Source organism: Numida meleagris, chromosome Z, assembly GCF_002078875.1.
Source record: "Numida meleagris isolate 19003 breed g44 Domestic line chromosome Z, NumMel1.0, whole genome shotgun sequence".
In the NCBI taxonomy this organism is placed as follows: Eukaryota; Metazoa; Chordata; class Aves; order Galliformes; family Numididae; genus Numida; species Numida meleagris.
In genome coordinates, this window is record NC_034438.1 from 14,823,764 (window position 1) to 14,844,651 (window position 20,888).

General features: G+C 40.3%; 1 protein-coding gene across 1 annotated transcript in view; it reads right to left on the reverse strand.

Moving 5' to 3' along the window:
* The window catches only part of HCN1 (hyperpolarization activated cyclic nucleotide gated potassium channel 1), a 202,374-nt gene extending 184,419 nt beyond the window's left edge, over positions 1 to 17,955 (reverse strand). Inside the window, exon 1 of the mRNA XM_021381011.1 lies at positions 17,024 to 17,955. Coding sequence (XP_021236686.1) covers positions 17,024 to 17,394 — 371 coding nt within the window. The 5' untranslated portion in view covers positions 17,395 to 17,955. The remainder of the gene's footprint in view (positions 1 to 17,023) is intronic.

The window sequence follows — 20,888 nt, forward strand, 5'->3', positions numbered from 1 at the left end:
TTATTCTTATGGTACACCCAGATTGACCTAACAGAAGTTGTCAGAGGTGTCACAAATCACAAAGTGAACAACATCTCTAAGACACTGGGTATTCTGACTTGAGGCTACAAAGTAGTCAGGGCCTTCCTTAAGATCAGTTTTCCAGTTTCCAGAAGAATCATAACAATTTGCTCATTTAAATAGCAGAAGAAGAAACAAGTTCACATAATTCAGCTATAAATACTCATCAGCCCCATACATTACCAAGTGGAAGGACTTCGAAAGACATATTCAAATTGTTTAAAAAATACCTTTAAATTTAATGCATCAGAAAATCAAGGTCTGATAAAAATTTTCACAAACTTTCCATAGAAAAATCTGCCTCCTCTAGTTAAATATACTGATCAGCTAGCAGATGTGAGTACTCAGCATTACCCTCTCACCTTCAAACATAGCTTTACTTTTACTTCATGGATCATCAATTCACTTAACAGAGAAATCAATGTCCTATATGGAACAAATCTTAGTAGAAATAACAGCAATATAAAACTTCATTACAGCATACTGTAACAACTACTAAACTCGGGATTACCATGTCAGAATTTCACTCTCAAAGGACAGGCTATCTTTCTCTTGCTTTGCAGCTCTGTTAATGTTATTCTTTTAGTTACAGACAGCAAAGCTAGACTCACCAGAAAACATCTGAAACGTAGAGAGAGAATCACTGGAATGTGTTGGAAAGGAAGAGGAAGAAGGGATGGTTTTCATCAGGCACCCCTCGTTCTTTTTATGATGGCAGAGGTGTCCATTTCACCATGCTTCTTTTTAGAAGGCAGCATGTAAATGAAATACAAAATTTCTTATATTTTGACCAGGAATATTGGTCAACACCCACCACGGAAGGAGGATTAAATGTTTACATGTTGTTACTATACTGCAGAGTGCTTCCATGATTTACAAGTTCTGGCCTCTAGACGTATCACATGAAAGAGTATTTAAATTACATCAATTTTTGATTTTTCCAAACTTAAGCAAAAGTGGGTTTGTTTGTTTTTTTTTAAAGATAAAATATTATCCTGATTGTTTTTATTTATATTCTTTACTCCCCTCTGTTTCTGCACTGACAAGTGTTAGCTTCTTTTAAGTAAACAAAAATGAGGAATATTTTTGTCCAAAGAGGCTGTGGAGTCTCCTCCTTAGAGGTCTCCAGAAACTGCTTAGATGGCATCCTGTGCACTCTGCTCTGAGTGTCCCTGTTTGAGAAGGGGTTAGGCCAGACAGATCCTTCCCACCTCAGTCATTCTGGGATTTTGGCAATCTTGAAAAGCTGACACAATTTCTTTAACGCCTTACTCCTAGCAATAAAGCAGCAGATTAGAGTACTAAGACTAACTCCTAAACTTCAAATGCTGATCTTGAACTGCTGAAATATGACTAATTAAGGATGAAATTACTAATTCAGATGAAAATTTAATCCAAATTTGTTACTTTTTTTTTTGTAAAAAATAAAGATACTAAGCTTAATGAACTTTCACTAAATTAGACAGGAAAGCTGCTGAAGAATCAGAAAAGCTTCCTCTGCCTGCCCGAGACTGGTGTGTGATGAGACTGAAGTTCTGAAAATTCAGTTTCACAGCCTTAATTATGGGCAGTGCTGGACCTGGCTAATTTTCTAGCTCAATGTTTTCATTTTCTGTCAGACCAAAAGCAAGCAAAATAAATAATAATGAAGATTTCTGGTGGTCTGAAAACTTCACTTGATGTTAGACAAGTACTGAAGTCCTTCACTTCAAGCCTAGTCATATACGCTTGGAGACCCAAACTAAGTGCCATGCTGTTAGTTTTTCAGTGAGAAAATGATTTCAAAGTCAGATTAATGAAATTCAGCAATGCTGACTCCTCCTTATTACACAGCTATACACTGCATCTAAAAATTAACAAATTACAGGGTTTCCTACTTTTTTTTTTCCCCATGACTTCTACCTGATAACAAAACACAGCATAGGAGATTTGCAGCTGTTGCTCAGTTGTGATTATATGCACGAGGCAGACGATTACATGAATACAGTTCTCAGCAAACCTGATCAGAGCCCAGTCAAGCCAAGAAACAACAATTTTAGTACTTTGAAAATGCTGTGGCTGTGGCATTTGTTTAGGTTTAAAGCTTGAGTGCTCTACAGGCTTGATTTCTAGGAAAGAGAAGTCACAGTATTGTCCACACATAGTGACTTTAAAATTAACTCATTTACGTTAAAATAATACATATTTTCAGTAAATTCAACTAATAGTTAGGCAGAAGATGGGACATTTCATCAGAAGATTTGTAATTATTAGTATTCATCCAGTAGCTTCTGTGCAAAGTTTCATAGCACTTTACAGCACTAACAATATTCTGAGATGAAGAAATAATGTCAGTGGAGTGGTATTACCCACAGTGCATATGGGAGAGGAGGATGAAGAGGACAAGATAAATTTATGTAACATGGAACTGTTATTTAATAATGAGTCTCCAATAATCCCCTACCATACGTGCCTGAATACATCTGCTATCTGCAGTTACTTTTTCTCCAGATAAACTTATTAAACTACAATAGGAAGAATTAAAGTCTGACTTCCACTTAACCTTGGGCAAGAGTATCACATGCTCCTGATGGAGTTCTGACACCGCAACACTCTTGCCTTTGCACAGCTCCTCCTTTCATTAGCTCTGCTCATCAGAAAAAGAACAGGCTGGTGCTCCCATCCAGATAGCTGCCAATTGGAGAAAAAATGCTGGTGGAGAGTCCAAACACACAATTGAGTTTGCTGCTCGAAAATGCTGAATCTGTTTATGGTGACCTGTACACCAATCAAAAGATAAATATATCAGATCATCAAAATTGTACTAACATGCCTTACAGTATAAGTGATGCATCTTCCCTGGATTTACCCCCTCTGTTCAAATTGCTCTACCATAGCCTCTCATTACTGAGAAACATTTTGCGTAGTGCTCCAACTGATGTTTTGAATTCATATTGCCGGCCCTTAAATCAATCACAAATTGCCACACAATGTCAGCAAATTTCTGTAGCAGATGATATCCGGGGGCAGGGAGAAAAAGCATTTCTATCCTCAAATTAGAAAGGACCACTTTCTAAGCATGAGAAAAACTCTGAAAGAGATGGAGATCTAAAAATATTCCAGCTGCAAAATAATCTCATATCTCACACTGGAGCACTTGCATTCATTAGGAATTCTGTAGTGACAGAAACGTTAAGGGTGCCAATTAGAAACACGACATTTAAGATGCTTCTGTATGAAGTAGAAGTGGAGTCTTAAACTGGGAGAAGCTTTCTGTAATTCTTGTCAAAGCATTCTTTTTTGTTTGTTTTTAGAGATTCTTGGAAAAGTGCAGAAATGAGCAAAAGCCTTATGGCTAACATACCAATTAATATGTTAACTTACAGACTTACAGAAGAATAAGAAGAATCAATATGGTTCTTTAATAGATTCTTTTTTAACCAATTCAATCTACCAGCTATCAGTGTAATGTTTAAACATTTAATGTTTCTGCTAATAGAGAAAAGTCTATTTTCCCTACTTATCTTTAGAGAAGAATCAGGAGAAGACATTATCTGAAAGGCACTTCTTAGTCATTTTCAATGCATCCTAGGCACAAGCAATGATGAGGACTCTGATCTTTTACCACTAAGTTGTGAACATCAGTGTTCTAAGGTGAATATCTGTGACAACAAAAACAAACCTAGAAGTTTCAGCTTAGTGCACAAAAGATGCCAATATTTCTGGTATTTGCCTTGTTAATTTGGCGGGAAAATGTCTTTGTGCATATCACTGTTAAAAGACATAGTACAAGCAGACAAGTAACTTCAAACATGAATTTTAATTTAGCAGAATATAGTATAATTATTGGAAACGATTGTTGCAGGCAAGATCAGGCACCACCTTTTACCTAAAATTAGCTGAAAATTGTATTATGTTTCAGTCAATATTTTGTACACTCAATTCATTGTATCAATTCATTTATACAACTAAACATCAATTAATTGAAGATAAAATTTGTACTACACAAAGTATTTTAAGAGATGACAGAAGCACCTTCCACAAGCCAGCTTAAGCCTCTCCCCATACACCCACATTAGGACACCCTGATTGAGAGCAATGCAGGGCAGAAGGCAAATGCTCAGCCAGGAAGTTCCATATCAAGTTTCTCTATAATCTCTCAAAACGCAATTTCACATTTCATACAGTGAAACACCTGTCTCTACCACAAAAAAGCAGCTTGTACAGGTTTCTCTTCCTCATGCTAATCACATACAGAAACCCCTATTTGTTTCATTATTCAGCTGGTATCCAGATCCCTCTGTTAGCCATTTGCCTTCCATAATATTTAAATGGCTGTAACACAACTAACACTTTTTTTTTGACTTCCCAATTCACATTTTGCATGCTCCAATCCTTCCATCCTGCTGACAGCACAAGCTTACTGCCTGCACTGCCAAAACAAATCAGCTCATTATGTTGCTAGACAGAGCTGTGATCAGATAGACACGATATTCACTTGCTTAAAACAAAAAAAGGAAAACCCAAAACAGAAAAGCAAAAAAGAAAGAGAATACGTGATGCTCAAAGATGTTCTAGTTACTGGCCTAAGTAGCCATGATCTTGTTAGTGTTACCTCGGCCTCCTTTTCATGCTACTTCACTTTCTAATACTCCAGCACACTTCTTCACAGGCAATCCTGAAGAAAACTTCTCACAAAGCAGCTGCAATAAGCTTGGCCAAAGGTAGAGCTTTGGAATACAAACCCAATTTCTGGGGATGCAAAATAAGTCTCTGAGATTTATGGACACTGGTCGGCGCAATTGAATGCTATTGACAAACAGCATTTTTGCAATTTTATTCAGGGAAAAAAAAAAGATCCTTCCCTCACCACAAAAACAACATCCTCTCTATGAACACCTGATTAATAGATATTTTTCAGACTGCAAAACAAGGGATAACCTGCAACATCTGGTACACCAGAGAGATTGCCTCAACATGCAGCGAAAGCTTTTTTCTTTCCAATATGCCTTTGCCAGTAGCAGTACTGCTGGGCATGTGCCTCCTGTGGTTGTAACTAAAAATGAGTTTCCATTCCAGTTTGTCACAGGTATACACAACAGTGCAGTAGTGGACAAGATCCATTTCTAAAAACTTAACTGTGTTAAATTTTTGTGTTGAAATGGATCTGTTAATTATTTTAATTCGGACATATGAAATGGTTGTTTTAAATACAGTTATATGAAATGTTTGTTTTAAATACTGTTTGTTTCCACAATATAATTAGTATAAAAGTTTCTACTCTATCTTCATTGAGACAGAACCATCAAAAGTGAAGATGTTATAAAAAATATGTATATTGGATAAAGTTTTCCCATCCACACTTGCCTTTATTATTTAATAAAAAGAGACAATCGCTTTCAGCTGCAGATAAACATGTCAGCTTTCAGCCTGAAAAAATAAAAGATTGATAATGATATTAAGATCTGAAAACTTATTCAAACTTATCCACAGGCTCTATTATATGTTTCACCTATAAATATTTATCAGAAAAAATATAAAAGTGAATGATTGAATAATCTACTTCTCCACCCGCATGCTTCATATTTTGGAAGCACATTTCGTTTTTCACAACTGACAGTCAATTCTCTTGGAACAGAAATTCTCCATCTCCAACCTTCAGGAGTTCAAAGGAAATGCTCCCCAGGCACGGGCCAGCTCTGGCAATCAGGCACACCGCCTAGGTTAGGGGTGACAAGGGAAAGTGAGTGTGGCAAGTGAAGCTGCCTCTAGTAGCAGCCACTGATAAGCGGCTCTAAATAAGAAACTTTGGTCGGGGACCTATGACCTGAACTGTGTACAACAGTAAAAGTAACGAGGAAGCTATTTGCTACTGTACAGACAAATGACTGTTGTTTTGAGATACCAAAACAAAAAGAGTATCCATTTTCCATGGCAAAAAAAAATGCCAGAAGTCCATCTTTATCTTTTATCCCTTTTCACACAAAATAAAATTTTCTACATTTTATAAATAGGTTTCTGGCTTTCAGCAAAAGAAAATACTTTACTTTGGAGATCTCAGAATAGATTTTAGCCACAATTCAATTTCCCCTTAGAATTAAAAGAAAATTAGTTTAGCCAAATATTTCTGCAGAACTTTTGGAGGACAGTGAGTTATGAACTATTCAAGGAAGTTTAACTTAAAGATGCATAATAATTAGAAAAAGTCAAATGAATGTTAATAATTCATTGGGGGAAAGTAAGAAGAAATTAAGGGTGAAAATTTATTGCTAGAACTTCTCACCAGAATCTTAGAAAAAATACTGATCTGTAAACAGCACAAGAAAATTCATATGGGCAACAGTTTTTATAGATCAGTCTTACCATTTACAGCCCCTTAAGGCTGGAATCGTGAAAGATGTTCAGCTACAGAGTCCAGGTGCTAAAAAGTACCTGGGTCCCCAGGTTTTCACGTCCAAAGATGGACAGGCTCCTAATCTCCATCTCATATCTTCATCTAACATACTATAGATTCCCTCATACTGTTCAGAGCCTGGGATAAAATTCACATTTTCAAAGCCATTCCAGAAATTGAAAACTTTGTACTGGAAACATTAAACCAACTTAAATACCATATTCCATTCGCTCTTTTTGCCAATGGCATAAAACCAGCATGTATTTTCAACACTAACATGAGCTGCAATTCAGTAACACAATGGAATTACTACGTCTAAGAAAAACATAACAAGTCATTCTCCAGAGCAACAACATCTGCTACCATTTACTGCAGATTCCTGGTTCCCTGAGCTGTGAAGATGGCTCTCCTTCCAGATCTGAACACTGCCACGCTGCTGGGAGCAAGCATGGGAGCAGAAGTTCACTGCAGCTCTTCCAGCCGTTCCATAAAAACAGAAATTCGGTCAATGTTGCGTCGACTGTGAAAGGTGGCTTAAAACTGACAGAATGTCTCCAGTCACATTAAAAAAATGGTAATACAGTCCTCAGGGACAACGGAGGGCAGGTGGAAATTACAGAGTAACACCAGTGATTGTACAATACTGAAAGTGTCTTGCAGAGACTGATCTTAACAGGAATCATTGCTCAACAAAAGAAAATAAGCCTGCATGCAAAAGACGGCAAGTAGGAAAATGCACCATTAGGAAACAAGAACATCTTCAGTTTTCATCTTCAGTTTAAAGGACAGGCAAAAAAATTTAAAAACATAGTTTATTTCTTCAAGTAGCATACTAAAACTTAAACTTTTAATTAGATTCAGCTATCATTTATATTGTATTTAGTTCACTCGAAGCTAAGTAACATGCACATGAAATAATACAATTATTAGGTACTGGATTTAACTCTTTTCAACATCAAATATGTTGAAACTGTATTTAGATTTTTTCATCTGTTTCAGAGGAATCAGTCATCATAATAAATTTAAGACTTCAGTAAATATATGTACAAACCCTACTGCCCAGCAGTCTATCATTGCACTTGATATTCTGCTCCAATTTCAAGAAACATTCATAACTTAATAAAAACATGCATTTCAGATATTTACTGCCAGAACATATGCAACTGAAAGTCGATTTTGGTCACATGGATACTTAAATTAGGTTACTTATCTCTCACTTGTCCCATATATGCAACGTCTATTGCTTAATAAGCCATCGGATTTCAGACATTTTCAATTTTGACCCTTTTACAATGCCTGTTAGACTGCCTACCATCTGGTAGTGCTTACTCTTGATATCACACTTCCTCTGCATTACAGAAGTGTGCTTCCTATAATTATAACTTTAACGTGATAGATGTATGCTACAGTAGAATTATCAAGTTGGGGATGGATGGGCTGAAGGGACAATTTGGGCAACATATTTTGCTACTAGGTCTATGTTAATAGCACACTCAATTGCACCAGGTGCCTTCCCAGTAGAAATCTACCAACAAGGCCAAATCATGGGAAATTGTGCATATAACTATTTTTCCTTAAAATAAATAAATAAATAAAATCTTAAAAGGTCTTTGCTTACAAGACACTGTGTTCAAATACCAGGAGAAAGTCAGCCCAACAACTCAGCAGCTCACAGATATTAGACACAGTCAGAAAAGGAACTATATCACACAGCGAACAAATTACAGTAAACCATCATTTCATTGTTTCCATTTCTATAAAGGAATTCACTGTATCTGCAGGAAGGGACAGAGGAGAGGGGAAGGAAAAACAGAATGAGGGAAGAGCGAAGATGTTCTTAAAAACAAAAATGAAAACAAAACTACTCAGATGATCTGTCACAGATAACATCACTATGTTCCTGCAGACTTTCAAATGAGAATTGTATGTTGTTTATAAGCCCTATTTCACTACCTGAAAGTTAGGCCACAAGAAATTAATTAAAGAAAAGACAGAAAAAGCAGGATTTAGTATGTAAGGAGTCACCTACGTAGCAGTTTCCAGGAAGACTGGACACCCAGCTCTGAAAAACGGGACATCTCTGAAGTACTATTGGTAAGGTGAGTAATAAGAAGGGCTGCCAATGAACAGCTGAAGTGTATGTTTGCCTTACTTTACCACTCATGTTTTGATCACACTTCTCTGTCTTACAGACCAATGCCTAATTGGAAAAAAAAGGAAATCTCTTTTTTTCCTATCTAGCTTGCCTGGCACTAAAGCGAGGGTGAAACACAGTGACAGACAAATTTGGCTGTGTTATCTTCGCTGAGAAATCAATGCAAACAAGCACATGCACAACCATTCCAAGGAACCCATAGCCTAGGATGCATTTGGGGAAGACAGAAGCCTGCGAGTAAGCATTGTGAGGGAGCAGGTGGTAGTATTGCCTACTAGAGGTTTCAGAGTATTTTCTCTATGTCACAAATCATAAGTTCTGCAAATGGCATGAACAGACAGACAGAAGTCACTGAAGAGCCTGATGGAAAACCTCCCAGCAGTCAAATGAAAGCTTGACTCCATCCCCCTGGCCTTCCATCCATACATTCCATCTCCTTGGTGAAGTTGCACTGATTTTACTGTATGCACACATCTTAAAAAGGTTCTGTATATTACCCTCGAGAAAGTCAGAAAAACCGCTTTCCATCAGTATCCTATGATATATCTACACATATGCTAAAAGTTCAGGTCACTTCAGAACAATATTATCTGTCGGTGTAGTCATGCCATTAAAGAGAAGCAAGAGTCTGGGAAGTTACTGTAAGATACAGCAGAAACGGAGAACATCAGTGCTTCAGTATTTACTTTGATGAGAAGTGGAAAAAAAGTCTGGAGGCAACCAGAGTACAGTATGTTTGTAATTTGGAGGTTTGATTCCCACATTCATGAACACTGAGGTCATGTTTTATTTCTGTGGAGCTTTTCACATTCTTTAACACAAGCACATTTCAATGGATTTCAAACTAAGGAGTGCACAAAGAAAATAATAATATATTAAAACTGCAAAAAAAATTAAAAATATTAAAAAATTTTTACTGTAATTACCTAAATTCAAAATAATCATAGACACTCGGTCCTGACAATACTAGACGGCACTATCACTTTCTAGGTCTAGTTAGCTTTGGCTGTGAGCATAAAGCTACCTGTGCTTTTTCAGGTGAAAACAAAATATCTTACTATGTTTTTTTTAATGATTTTTATAGAGATTTAAAATGTATTCATGTCAGCAGCACACTAAATTCCAATAGCATAGCAAATTGTTTGTTAAATAACATGCTTCATTAGGTAAGACAAACACAAACAGCACATAAGCTAACAAAGAACTGAATTTTATTCTTAACTACACACTGTAAATCAAATTGTAGGAATTTCACCAACAAAAATATGGAAGGGTTTGGGAGGGAGCAATAAGATTTTGGGGCTGGTTTTTTTTTGCTTGTTATAATACATAATGGTTGCATTTCTTCTATAATCAAATGAACATTTTCTGATTACAAGTTTACTCTAAATTTGTTCCAGCTGCATTGCAAACCAAGGTAGTAAGATTATTTCAAAATAACATGCAGCTTGACTGAATCTGACTATCATCAGATTAAAAGATATTAGCAGAGATTTTATGGAAGCTAAATGACAGTGTCCTTGAGGTAGCACTGACATTGACTCTAGCTGATACAGTTTTTGCTCATTAACATACCTTACTACGTGTCTAGAACGAGTCCTCCAATAATTAGAGCTGAATACACTATGATTTTTAAAATTAAATCATGCCTTTGGGAAAGAATCAGAGAATAGACAGCTAAAGGACTTTCAAGCAATTAACAAGAACTGTACTGTCAGGTTAAAAATTAAACATTGCAAAGTAGGTTAAGAGTTTCTTCTCTCTCCAAAATCACATGTTGACATGGAAGATGGCCCTCAAGCATTTTGTTGAGTGAAAGTGCAGATGAGAAAGGATATTGATTATTTAAATCTAAATGAAGTAAATTTCCCTACTAATTTTCATATTCTTCCCTCCACTTTAGAAATAGTGTTTTGCTTTCTACTGTCTTCAAACCAAGCTGCTCAAAAAAGCTGACAAGGTTTAATTAAATTTTACAGTGTCACTGTACCTAGGTAGAGACAAATGCAGATGCAGAGATTCATCATACCTTTTTAAAGTGACCTCTTATATCACAGGTCTTTGCTTCTGAGTACCCTGAAAAATCTATCCCAGACTGAACAATCAGAAATGAAGCCACTCAAATTTTAACTTGATTATATAAGCATAAAAAGTCTAAGCAACTTATCAAAAATTATGCATTTTTACTCATCTTTGTAATCGTTAGAGCCCCTGAAGCAAATCCTAGATCCAGACCTTTATTTACAATGCCATACGTTTACATAGTATTCTAATTCACAGTTCCCTCCATATACTCAAGCCTAGGAAATCCAATAGAAAGAGAAAATCTCTACTGATGTAATTGTAAGCAGTACTTATTTTGATGAGGTGACAAATAAAGTACCAGGAGATTTTCAAAAATGTGTGGTCTTGCAAACATAATCAATGAGAATAACAGAATGAGTACCACAAGCCCAAGCATGATGCTGATGTTACAAGATCTAAATTTTGATATTATCTTGTTCTCTACATACATATTTATCAAGCATTTTTTCCTCCATTCAAAACAACAACAGAAAAAAAAAAAAAACAGAAAACAAGAGGTTTCATGGTACTGAGTGTCCCATGGCAAAGTTCAAAGACTTGCATTCCAGATTAACTATGGGAATTGTAGAATGTTTTGGTTTGGTTTGTGGGTGGTGGGGTTATTTTGGTATCTTTGTTTTATTTTTTCAATGTATCTAGAAGTCATCACGTACACAACTATTTTTACTTAGATTGTGAATATGTTAAATATTCTGAAATTAAGTATCCTGTACTTGTGTACCTCCCCACAGGAGCAGCTGGTGACCTCCAAAACATCCCTACTTAAATGAAAAGTGCAGAGAATTAATTTACTTTTTAAATTAGGCCTACTGAACTCTTTCTCTGCTGTAGTCGTTACTTTGTATTCTCAAGTATATAACAATACAATTTTGAAAGACAATACAATGAATGTATTGTTTTTCCAGAACTAGAATAGACAAAATAAAAATTGTGAAATGGACATAGATGTGAGCTCAAACAATGCATTATAATTCTACATTACAGACAAGAGAATGAATTTAAATGAAACAATTTGTTTTTCTTGCACAAATAAAGTCATAATCATTCCTACGTCCCCTAGAGGTGCAGGAGGTGAATAGCTGCTGCATCAATTCAGGTGGATTCAGCAGGCTTTCTGTTGCAGTTCTTGAATAAAATCACAAAGGAGACTAAAAAAACATGACCCTCAGGAGCCCAGAGGCACAACACATACTTCTGCATCTCTGTTTTCACTCATATATGCTCACAGCTGGTGCAAAAACAAATGCCAGTAGCTAGTTTTAGTTATCTATTTCATAACAAATGTGTTAGTGACAGCTAATGATGAGATATAATTCAATATTAAAAATAATAGCAACTGAAGATGAAAAGGAATCAAATTGATTTCTGGCCCATATTCTACATCAAAGCATTTCCAGCAAAACATTTTGTTGCTTTTTTGTACTGCTTACTTGCCAATACCTACCTTGGTGAGAGTTACATTTTACTTGGGGAATTATTATAAAGTGTAATACATAACATACTGTCAGAAAGGATTTCCTGGCAATATAAATGAATTACTTAGATTAATGTTACAATTTTGTTATTCTACGCTTTTGGGCATTTAGGGAAGTAAAGTGCAAAAAATACTGGGATATAGTAAATAAAATGCCAAACACTGCTAATGATCTGTTTGATACTCAGTGTTCCCCTAAGTTTAGCGATGTACAAAGAGCAATTGCTTATGTAGTAGGAATAGTTTAACTAAAAGAAGTTTTTCTTTAATACAAATACAAGTGCTAGTTTGAAAATTATACACAAAAGATAGCCCTAGCCAAACTGTACTTCAGTCATAAAGCCAAATAAATTTTTAAAAAAGTTTGTACAAAAATTACAAGAATTAGCAATAAGCAAATAACTCAAAAGCCTCAATACTGTGAAAAAAAAATCACTAATTGCAACAAGACTGGGACGACTACATTTAGAATCCAGAGCTACAGCTATTTCATACTCCTACACGACCAGCGACATAATGTATCCATTAAAGCCCACATCAATTTGTAAATGATCTATTTAATATAAACCAACATGATTTATATACTTCATCTTACATACATATAACTATACAAATTACATATAAGGATGATGTAATACATTTTGTCTTAATCACATACAGCATTGCCTCCCAACTGTACTGCTCTGTATAAACCTGAGTAGGTAACAGCTCACAAAAAGATAAAGCTCATTAGCTTCAACTGAGACATTACAGACGTGACAAATGAAAGGGACAAAGTGCTTACCCTAAGCTTCTTAAAATATGTTGTACATATGACACAGAGTGAAGACTGGTCCCAAGGAAGAACAGGTTTTAAATCAATACTGGCAATAATTTTAGAAATATGTATTTGAGCTGCCCGTAACATGTAGAGTCTACCACATTAGGATGACTGTTGATATTTGAGGCAGGTCCAAAATGTGCACACAAGTTAAGAAGAAGGCAAATTTATCTCCAAAATGGAGAGAAGTATAATTATTAAAAAAAAGACCCACAGCCTGAGGCACATTGCAATTCTGACTTACACTTTGTCTTTGTATACGTGCATGACATGGATGGGTAATACAAGATGAGAGAATGCTTTTTTAATAGCATCAGACAACAATTCTTGTGGAAGTAACTAGATATAAAAATGTAAATATTATTTGGTCTTTCACTCTGATTAAAATACATTAAAACCTTACCTTAAATTTAGTCTCAACATAACATCTGTAGTGCTTTACGTTTACTTTTCTGTTATCATTAAAATAAGGCTTTATGCTCCTTGAAAAGACAAGAATTTACTCAGAGGGACTCTCCCAAAGAAAAAGGCAAAAGATTATCGTATTGTTGCAGAGGAGTTCACACTTTGTACCCATCTCTACAGAAAACAGGCTTCCATCACTGCCGGCATTGCACATCCTCATCTACCACCATCAGATAGCTCCCTATCAGTATGACTTGACTTCAGCTTGAGGCCAATTAAATCTGTTGTCCTCACTTTCAGTCAAAGGCTGTTCCCAAACATCAAACTAAAACTGTAACCAACAGAGTGTGCAGGCTGCGTTTACTTGCAAACCGTAGTTCCACTCAGTCCTTCTCATTAAAATGTTCCTCTCCCTTATGGCTCTGGAGGTAGCATGTCTGTTTTCTTTTTCGCACGCACACTGCAGATGCCCTAGCTGATGTAGTAATAAAAACTAGATCTCCACAATGCTGTGAGTTTCTGTGTGAGCTCATGGGCAGGGAAATGTCACAGACTTAGACCCAGAAGCCCGGACACATGCATGCAAACACTCTAAGAGCTCACAAAAGGTGTCTAAGGACACTGTGTGATTAATCACTGAGCACTCATCTGGGATATCTGCCACGTACATTCCCAGTGACACCAGAACCCGGTAACATACAGGAGTCACTCAAAGCCCAGATCTGCAATAAATCTGCTATGAAATGCACAAAGCTCCTACAGCAGTGGCAGGACCAGTTGCTGCAGTCTGCCCCGGCTTCGTGCTCCTTTGTTTTGCAGCCAGTTCTGCAGCTCCCTCACAGGGGCTGCTCTCACCCAGGTGAACAGGCACAGCTGATGGCACCTGGTATCCCGCAGAAAGCATGTGGGACTGCAGGAACACAATTGTTGGTGATAAATTCACTTTTGTGACTCATGCCACTGCACAGAAATGCTGTCCAGGCTGAGAGGCATCAGTCAGAGCTGGGAACAGATAAACACAAGTCCTTGGCTGGTGTGGGTGTGCATTAGGTGCTTGGTTTACATAACAGCTTTCAAATCAGAGGTTAACCTCAGAAAATTGGGAAGAGACAACCAGGAAGAGAACAGTCCCCTTGTAGAAATGTTATGCAATATTTATGGAATTTAATTCTCTATGGGTATATCTGTATTATGAAGAGCACATTCTTCCCTGAAACAGGCAGAATGAAGAGTAATAAAAGTAGACATCAAGCCCAGCAAGGATGCAAGTAACTGGTTCGTGCAGCTCTGAGTTTCTGTACAATCTGCACGCTTCTACTCACATTGTAAAAAGGATATGCGAGGGCACAGAGACACTGCCTGCCCCACACACTGCAGTGTCAATAAACAGTGCTCAGTGTAAATAAAGATGCAAAGTTTTACAAATATAGAGAGAATTAGGTGAATCGCTAGCCAAATGCATCAAACTCTTGCAGAAAATGCATACAAGCACTCAACACCAGAGAAACAGAAAGAGGTGAGAACCCACAGGAGCGTACATCAGAGTTTTCCTATCCTATATGTGGTTAATTCAGTATTGTCCGAAGTGTGGCTGCATTTAACATGATGTTTATTTTCACATCCTAATCACAGCTACATTTACAAGCCTACCCTAAATGTTCCCACTTTGATACTGAGAAACATTCATCCTTTTACCTTTATATTATTATTTTGATAGAAAATGCAACTCTTTCTCTCAGTCTTATCATCACTGACATAGTGAAACCTCTGTCTTTTTGTATGCTTTACATACACGCATTATATTCTTACAAAATACAATAACAAATCAAAACAACTCCACCCTTATAAATGCATTTACTCTGGCACAGAGACAGTGTCAGGGGACACTGACTGGAACTGTCCTTATTCCTGTTTAGGAAGATGCCTCTACTATTGAGCACAACTTCTTCGTCCATTTCTATAAATACTGCCACCCAGAGTAGCACCATTATACAGATACAATTATTTCAGGAGAAAACAACATATGAAGCTCAAATTTCTCACTGAAAAAGTCATGAAACAGTAAAGGATAGGGTCTGGATGAGGGCACGTCACCTAAGACTGGAAAGAAAATACTAAGAACTATGAGCTTTCTTTTAAAAAAACAAATACCTTAATTCTAATAAAATAAAAACACAACAAATCCCTCAGAAAAAATACAGTTAATTTAAGAATATGCAATCAGGCCTGAAAATAAGTGTTTAATCCTATTGAAAAAAAGGAAGTAAACATATGCTATGATCTCCAAACCTTCCCATAGGAAGAATAAGGAGAACATTAGAAGACATTTGTGTACTGAAATCAAACATGAGTATCACCTATCTGATACATCATCTTAAAGAGTTGCAGGGTGTAAAATAGGATCTGTAACCTCATTCTGCCCAACACACTGCTGAACTGCGTACCTCACTCGGACACTGAGCTTATAAAAAAATGAGTATCTCGACATCCAGGAATAACCTCATTCATTTTAATGTCACTCTGACATGAATCAAGTTACTTATGCACACAGGCAGGAAACAACAGGCCATCAGAGCCCCTGTCCCCCACGCATGCCACAACTGTGCCCCGCTGCTTCCCTTCTGCTGGCAGAAAGGCAGCGGAGGACCCTTGGCTCTACTGCTGGTGCAGCCAGGCAGGCATGTACCGGAGAGGAGTTCCAGGCAGGTACCCTGGAGAGCCAGGGCACTGCATGGGGCTGGGTGCCAGTCCCACTGTGCTCCAGGGCTGTGGGCAGTGATCACTGCCCAGCTCCCTGACAGTCCCACAGAAACCCAGGCTCTCACACTTCCTCCCAGAACATATTCTATTTTAGCCCAGTTTTTCTTAGGAGAGCCATGTCAATATTGAACAGGATGGGCCTTCCTTTTTTGAAAGGTGGTCACTAATGTGGTTCACTTATTATGCATGCAGAAAGTGGTCACTTCAAGTTCCTGATCAAATATGCTTAACAACACTGATGTTTCTCCAGCAAATACCACAGAGAGTTGTAAATTTACAAAGGCACACTGCCAGTTGGCATATATAGTAAAATGAAATAATCCTGCATTTAAGACATAGCTTTAATATCACTTCCCGGGAATTTACTTGCATTGCTTTCTGTAAGCACATTCCGATTTCACACACATCCAACTCATTCCAAAAGCGACACTCCAATCTCATGCCCTATTTACCACTGCACCTCTGAAAACACACTTTCACGCGCAGCGTTGGACAAAGTTCTCTCCCTCCAGCCCTGCCCAACGCCCTCCCGCCTGCCGCACCCAGGCAGAAGGCTCCGTGGCCGCGGACCCTCGGACCCGCCAGCCCGGGACCTCTCGCAGGCCCCGATGCGGCCTCCGCGCCCGGGCGGTGCCGTCGCCCCGGCTGCAGCACGCTGGAGAGCGCCGAGCCGGGCCGGCAGGAGACTCGCCCTGCCCCGAGCGGCCGCCGGGGCGCAGCGCGGAGGGCAGAGCGGCCGCTCCGCTCCCGCTGGCAAACGCTGCCCCCGGCAAAGTTTCGGCCGTGGAGCGGCTCCGCGCGGAAGGAGGGACGGGGCGAGGCCGGGCCTGAGCCCGCCTAAGTTTGAGGGAGCGGCGCTGCCCGGCGCACCTGCGGGAGCCCTGCGCTCACCTGAAGTCGCTGTAGGGGTGGATGATCCAGAACCCCGCAGTTTTAACCCTTTCCTGCTCCTTCTCCACCGCCTTCTGGCTGCCGAACATGCGGAGGGAGAATTTGTTGACCCCCGGCTGCAGCATGGAGGTGAACTGCCGCTGCATGAAGCCGTACTGCCGTCGGGGTCCCTCGGCATCCTCGAAGCCCACCACGGGCTCCTCGGCCCCGCCGCCGTCCACTTTGAAGCACACCGAGTTGCCATGCTCCTTCGCGCCGCCGCCGGGGCTGCTCTGGGCTTTCTCCGCCGGGGCTGCCTGCTTGGTTGGGAAGGCGTTCACGCTGCCCTCGTCCCGGCTGCCGGGAGAGGAGCTGCGCTTCCCGCCGTCCATGCTGCGCGCCCCGGCCGAAGGAGAGCGCGGGGTAAGCCTCAGCCTCAGCCTCAGCCGCCGCCGCCGCCGCCGCCGCCGCCGCCCGTGCCCTTCAGCGGCTCAGCCGCGATGGGCTCAGCTCCGCGCCGCCGCGCCGCCCGGCATGGCCAGCGCTGCCGACACTGAGCCGCGTTCCCGCGTAGGGCTGGCACCGCTTCCCCTCGCCCGCCCCCTGCCGGCGGCCGCGCCGCACCGCCCGCCTGACATTGAGCGCCCCGGAGTCCTTGAGGGACTGAGGCGCCCGGGCCGAGAGGACGGGGCGGGGCCGGCGGCGGGGCCGGCTTTGCCCGCGGGGCCGCGGGACGCCTAGGAGCGGCGGCGGCTCGAGGCGTGGGATGCGAAGGGGTGTCCGCGGGCGGCGCGGCGTGGCATCCCTGTCGCCGCACGGAGACGGTGGGCCGCGCCGGTGAAGCGTGCCAGAGCTGCTGCGAGGGGTGTCCCACCGGCGTGCGGGACTGCCCGATGGGCGACCGCACGTGGTTTTCAAGCAGAAATAAAATTAAATGGAATTAAATAAAGCGAGTAGGTTTGTGTTTTACCTTGGGCAATCGGGGTGCTGGATGCTCTGGGCCCAGAGCAGGAAACAGCTCTGAGTGAAGATGTGTGAAGGTGGAGATCACAGCTCGCCCAGTCCCTGCAGCATCTGGTGGTGCATCTGGGACATGGGCTGACAGGAGAACCGGGGGCGGGGGTCAGGTAGCGTCCTGGGAGATAGTGGAGGCATTTTGGATGACTCTGAACAAAGCCAGGGGCTGCCCTTTGTTGCTGTTGTGTGTGCAGCAGTGAAGAAGGAGGAGGGAAGGGGGTGGGAGGAAGCAGGACAGCTTTGTGTGACGTCCATTTTCACACACAAATTGCTTGTTGAGGTTCAGCAGCATTTGCTACCTCTGATTCCCTTCTCCCTGCTGTTAACACTGGCTGGGAGTGGGAAACCAAGTGTAAGCATGCCACACATGGGCTGGGACATGCGTGAGGCCGGGAGCACAGCTCCTGCCCTGAGAGATAAGGGCCCGCAGAAGGCCTGGCTTTGTGGGCATGGGCCTCTCAATGCCAGGCATGACATGGCAAGTGGGCCTGTGAGCAGTAAGGGCTTTCCACACATGCCAAGAGAATGACAGTTTGTGTGTGAACAGGGATGGTGAGTCCATGCGCAGCTCACCTGCGTCATGCTTGTCAGTAATAGCTGAGAAGCCTCCAGGAGGCAGCTGGCAGAGAGTAGGCTGCTGGATGGGAAGCAGGAGGCATCTCTAGCTCTACATACCATAAAGGCACGCTGAAGGGAAATAGGAGATGGCGTTGTTTTGGATATCGGTACACAAATTGTCCTGGGGACATTTTTGGAAGAGGGATGGTTAGATGTTCCAAAACCTCAGGCATGTCCCTGTGCTAGTGTGTAATATGTGGGGAGCTATGGGTGAGGTAGTATCTCAGAAGGCATCAGGTGCTTCTGGGCGTGCCAATGGTAAGCAACTAACTGCAGGCTGTGAGCAAAGGAAGGCCTTGATCTTCACTGTGACAAATGAGAGATGTACATACTTGGCCCTAAAAGAATGATTTAATGTGGGTTACAGAATGGTGCAACGGTATCACAGAACCTATAACGTCATGAATACCTGTAAAAGCACAAATGGCTGAGAGGTGGGGATCCTTTAATTGGACACAGAATTACTTTTCACAAATTCTCAACCAAGTTTTCGTTTTGCATCTGAAAAATACGTTGAGGGAATTAGTGGAATGTCCTAAGCTCAGCTCCAGCATTTTCCATAGTACTTGTCACTTTGCAGTCATCCAGCTCCTCCTTTACAAACAGACATTTAAAACAAACTTGACAGAGAAGTGGAAATCCATGCATCACAATGTGAACAATGCAAATCAGGTGACTCTGAGGAGCTGTGTTTCAGTGCCAAATGTGAGAGGTTTTCTCAGCAGTTCCACCTCTAATGCTGTTAATGCCAGTGCACTGGAACATGCAAGGTATGCGTAATGTCCACGTAACAGTAATATGGTGTTCTTATGGAGGAGGATGGCACACAGAGATGCATCAGGAGGGAGGCTGGAGGCTGGGCAGGGACCAGCATGGTAAGGAATATGCTCGCAGCATGATTGGGTGAGGACTAGCATACACAAGCCTTCCCCATCTGGAGTGATACTTTTCTCTATGATTTTATCCTAAAACAGTGAAGAGTGTGTGCACAGCTGCTGATGGCTCATGCACAGCTGCTGACAAAACCCTCTTACTGTTTTATCCCCAGATGATGTTCACCTCCTTCCTTCATCCAATCTCTATCACCAAATGATAATTAGAAAGTAAGAAAATATTATTATTGTTCTACACCTTTGTAAGAGAATTAGCTCACATTGTATTTGACAGAAACCCTCAAAGGCAGGGGATAAAAAGGCAAAGTCATGCTGTATTTTTCCACATACTCACAGTTTACCACATCAGTGTCAGTGGAACTGACAGTTTCCACACTCGAGTCATGTATATATGTTGCTGCCTTACCTTTCCTCTCCAACAGAAGGTGATTTTCCTATCTCTTCACTCATTATTTCAGAGGTCTTTTGCATAGAACCCTTGACCTGAATGGTCTCTCCCAGCGTAAGCTGTACAGCAACGCATCATGTACAGAAGAAAATGGGCATGTAACGGAGTAAGTCAGAGTGGTGAAACACAGGCATTACAGCTGCAGTAAGCAGATTCCAATGTACCTTGGAAAAACAGTGACAGTCTTTCATTTCTGAATTATGAAAATAGTATACAAGAACATCTGATTTCTTATTTTATGAAGTTTTGCTTTTGCTCATATTTAGTGTATATTTATGGTTTTTTGTGTACATTTAGGGTTTTTTGTCTATATTTAGTGTATATTTATGGTAATGTTTATCTATCCTTACTTAGCATGGACCACAGAATTACCAGAATGACTCTCGCCTGCCTAACTGCCACATTTTTACAGAACAAGAATCTGGAAATGCTATCTTTATTTTAGTAGCATGTCATGGTTATATAGATTATTGCATCAAAATGTCATATGATTTTAGAAAATTTGTGGATGAGAGAAAGAAAACCTGCATTTTCTGCACACTTCTGATACTCTCCATGTACATAAACAACATGGGTACACATCTTCGTAAGCTGACATTTTGGTATTTTGTGCTACATTAGATCAAATTATTTTTATTCTATGTAGATGAAATATAAACTTATTTGTGCTCAAGTACTATTTGTTACAAATATTTTCATGGCCTAAATGGCCTTAACGTGTGAGCATCATGCATTTTATAACAGTAAATCCCAAGGAGATAGAGGATTTTTATAATCTGTAGTTTTTATGGAGGAGAATTCGTTCTTCTCCGTGTCAAAATAACTTAAATTGTTGTCAGCCAGAAAATTGACCTCTCCTGGGGCCCAGCCAGCATGTTAGTTTAGATGAGAGAATTTTGGTTTCACAGAC